Source organism: Ostrea edulis, chromosome 2 (assembly GCF_947568905.1).
Source record: "Ostrea edulis chromosome 2, xbOstEdul1.1, whole genome shotgun sequence".
In the NCBI taxonomy this organism is placed as follows: domain Eukaryota; kingdom Metazoa; phylum Mollusca; class Bivalvia; order Ostreida; family Ostreidae; genus Ostrea; species Ostrea edulis.
The window spans coordinates 47,570,880-47,574,145 of NC_079165.1; the positions used below are offsets into that span (position 1 = coordinate 47,570,880).

The window sequence follows — 3,266 nt, forward strand, 5'->3', positions numbered from 1 at the left end:
TTCCGCGTTTTAGCAGAGAATGTGCTGCCCAATCTTTGTAATTAAAATTTTATTAAGATAAAACCAGGGACGATAAAATGATGAAACTGAATAAACTTGAATGAAATCTAAATAATTATACGTTCTTTCAACACACATACAAACATACATAATGCAGTCTTGTCTTGATATGGGAATAACGACGTTATTCTTATTACAAAAAGCTGAATTATATACATTTTTTTTATACACATTTGAATTTCGGAGTATCCAAGTTGCCAACTAACTCATAAAATTTGATTACATTAATTAGTGATATTTATTAATTTTGTAACAAGTGGACCTCCAGAAACAGGCACGTATTAACGATTTTTAAAGAGAGGGGGTAGAGTTGAAATCTTTTAACTATGGCACGCCAAATTCACAAAAATGAGCTAAACATAGTTTCACAGTTGATAAACTAGGTTTATCGACTGTAAACTATAATTTACGAACTGTAAACTATAGTTAACGATTCGTTAACTATAGTTTTCATCCGTAAACTATATTTAACGGTTGTAAACTATAGTTTACAAATGCTAATCCAAGTTTATCTGTCTTTAAATAAACGTTAACAATAGATTTTGCTGATAAATACAGATTCACATTTGTAAACTATAATTTACATTCGTTAACTATAGTTCACAATTGTTAATCCTAGTTTCACAAATTGTGATACTATATTTATCAGACTTGTAAACCGTAGTTTACAATCGTGAAACCGTATTTATCAGATAAACTATGTTTTGCAATCGCTAATGATTGTTTTCATTGTTAATTATAGTTTACGCTTGTGAAACATAGATTATCTGTTAACTATGGTTTACTGATGTGAAATATAGATTAACGTCGTTAACTATAGTTTACGGTCCGTAAACTATAGTCTACAGTCGATAAACCTAGTTTATCAACTGTGAAACTATGTTTAGCTCATTTTTGTGAATTTGGCGTGCCATATTTAACAAAAGGTACCCATAGCTCCAAATAGAAAAATACATTTTAGACCTGAGCATAGGCCTAAATTTTGCAGCCCTTCACCAGCAATAGTGACGTCTCCATATGAGTGAAATATTCTCGAGAGGGACGTTAAACGATATAAAATAAATTATGTACTACTGTCCACTCCCATGTGATCCACCCATTTTGATTTTCTTAGTTTAGAAGTTATCTCCCTCAAACTGTCACAGGGAGTGCGTTCGAGATTGCCGTTCTTGGTACGAGTACAAATTCCTGTCGATCCCAAACGCCGAGTACGAGTTCGAGGTGCAAAAACTCACACCACCTCTGTAAGTAGTGTGGTCGAAGAACAAAGAACACGTTCGTGAGCACATGTTCTCGTCGTTCGCGACCCTAAGAACAACGGGAACGGCGACCTCGAACGCGTCCGAGGTGAGCCGAATGAAGAAGTGTGGTCGTTGTCATGCAGAAGCGTCTTAATGGCGGAAGATTAAGTTCGGGAAAAGTTTTTCGAAAAATGACTTAGATAAAGCGCAGTTTTGTTTGACAATATTCTGAATCGCTTCACTATCTACGTGTATAAGGATATGCATACTAAATGACTATTTTATAAGAATTAGAGCGCAAATATTGCGTTTTTACGTGTACAAGAAGTCATAGTTTATTAAGTTATAAGGCCTGTACTTTTCATAATATTAAATGACATTGTGATTTTGAAAATCGCTAAAGTTTGCAAAATGAGTCATTCCAGCCCAAGAAGAGAACGAAGTAGATTTATGAAAAGGCACATATCAAAACATGCTGTGACCATTGACACTTCAAAAGCCAGGTCGAATGCTGATGTTGTTAAAATGTGCGTGAAAGAGCTAGGATTGATTGAGGTAATGATTTTTGCAAGAAATTAATTAAAAGAAATATGTATATACATATATTTGATGCTGAATATAAACCAAAATTTTAATTACTTTCTGAGCCATATATTGCAGTCCATGCACACTGGTCCAGCACAATACCTATTCTGTTATAGTTTTATCACAGGTCCAGCACTTATACTTAATTAAGGGTTATTTGGCATTGCAGGTAATTCTAATATTCGTCCATGTCTAGTCTGGTCTTCAATTCCAGGGTGGTCCTCACATCGATCACTACTTGTGGTAGTCTATTTCTGGTTAACCACACGTTCACTAAAGAATTTTTGATGGAGTAGGATTCTAGATCTGTCTTTTAACAACTTCATGGTGTAACCATGTTTCCTCTTAATGAATCAGTACTGGTAAATGTAACGAATACATTAGAGTCCATTATGATTCTCCTTGTTCAATTCTATTAAGTCAACTTTCAAGTGTCTGGGGCTTCAGCCATTCTTCATTAAGCTTAAATCTTTATCTAGCCACTCACCATTTTGGTTGTTCTTCTCTGTATTCTCTCAAGATGATTCATGTCTTTCTTATAGTGTAACTCACGATGCGTTGATAGAAAAACAACAACTGTTACAGCGTAAATCCTTGTTAAAAGTTCGTGTTTATATTTCATCCATGTAAGTCCATTAACTTGCACAGTTAATTGCATAATAAATAGTATAAATTGAAATGCCCAAAGTTATGGACTTTAGGCTTGATATTTATCAAATTCAAATCTGTAATCTTACTATAAATCAAAGCTTCTTTGGTGCAACCTGATGGCGAAATAGCTCCAACTATAACTAAAACTCAAACGTCTGAACACTTCAAACCCACTGGACAATATGAAAAAATCCAACCCTGGTCTAAATTCACATGACTATAAAAGGTGCCAAATGCTCACCAAACTTTTGGTGGGAAAAAATTAATTACATCAAATTGGAAATTAAATAAAATCAAAGCTGATTGCCATTGTTTTGGCGTACGATTTTAGTAGAACTTTATTATACAATCTTTTCAATTGCAAATTCAATTCTTTTTAATCATAAAATTTAAAAGTTATTTACAAAATTTTCACACTGCTACAATAGTATGGTGACCATGCTTATACACAATACTCTAAGTGTGGCTGTATGTATGTCTATAGAGGATCCTAAAACTTGGCATATCAATTTCGCTGAACGTTTTTTTAATTGATCTCATTATATTAGTTGCCTTCTGTACTGCTTTGATGCATTGTATAGATGGTTTAATCTCATTAGCTATCCATACACATATGTCTTTTTCTTCCATAACTTCTCTCTAATCTTTTATTGCTGTCTGTCATAGTATATGCAAATTTGTCTGTATTATTGCCAGTGTGCATACATTTGCATTTTCCTAGGTGGAATT

The 3,266-nt window shown here is 33.7% G+C and overlaps 1 protein-coding gene across 1 annotated transcript in view; it reads left to right on the forward strand.

Moving 5' to 3' along the window:
* Positions 1-1,070: 1,070 nt before the first annotated feature.
* Positions 1,071-3,266, forward strand: part of LOC130051747 (tubulin polyglutamylase TTLL11-like) — a 23,357-nt gene continuing 21,161 nt past the window's right edge. Inside the window, exon 1 of the mRNA XM_056154330.1 lies at positions 1,071-1,856. Coding sequence (XP_056010305.1) covers positions 1,713-1,856 — 144 coding nt within the window. The 5' untranslated portion in view covers positions 1,071-1,712. The remainder of the gene's footprint in view (positions 1,857-3,266) is intronic.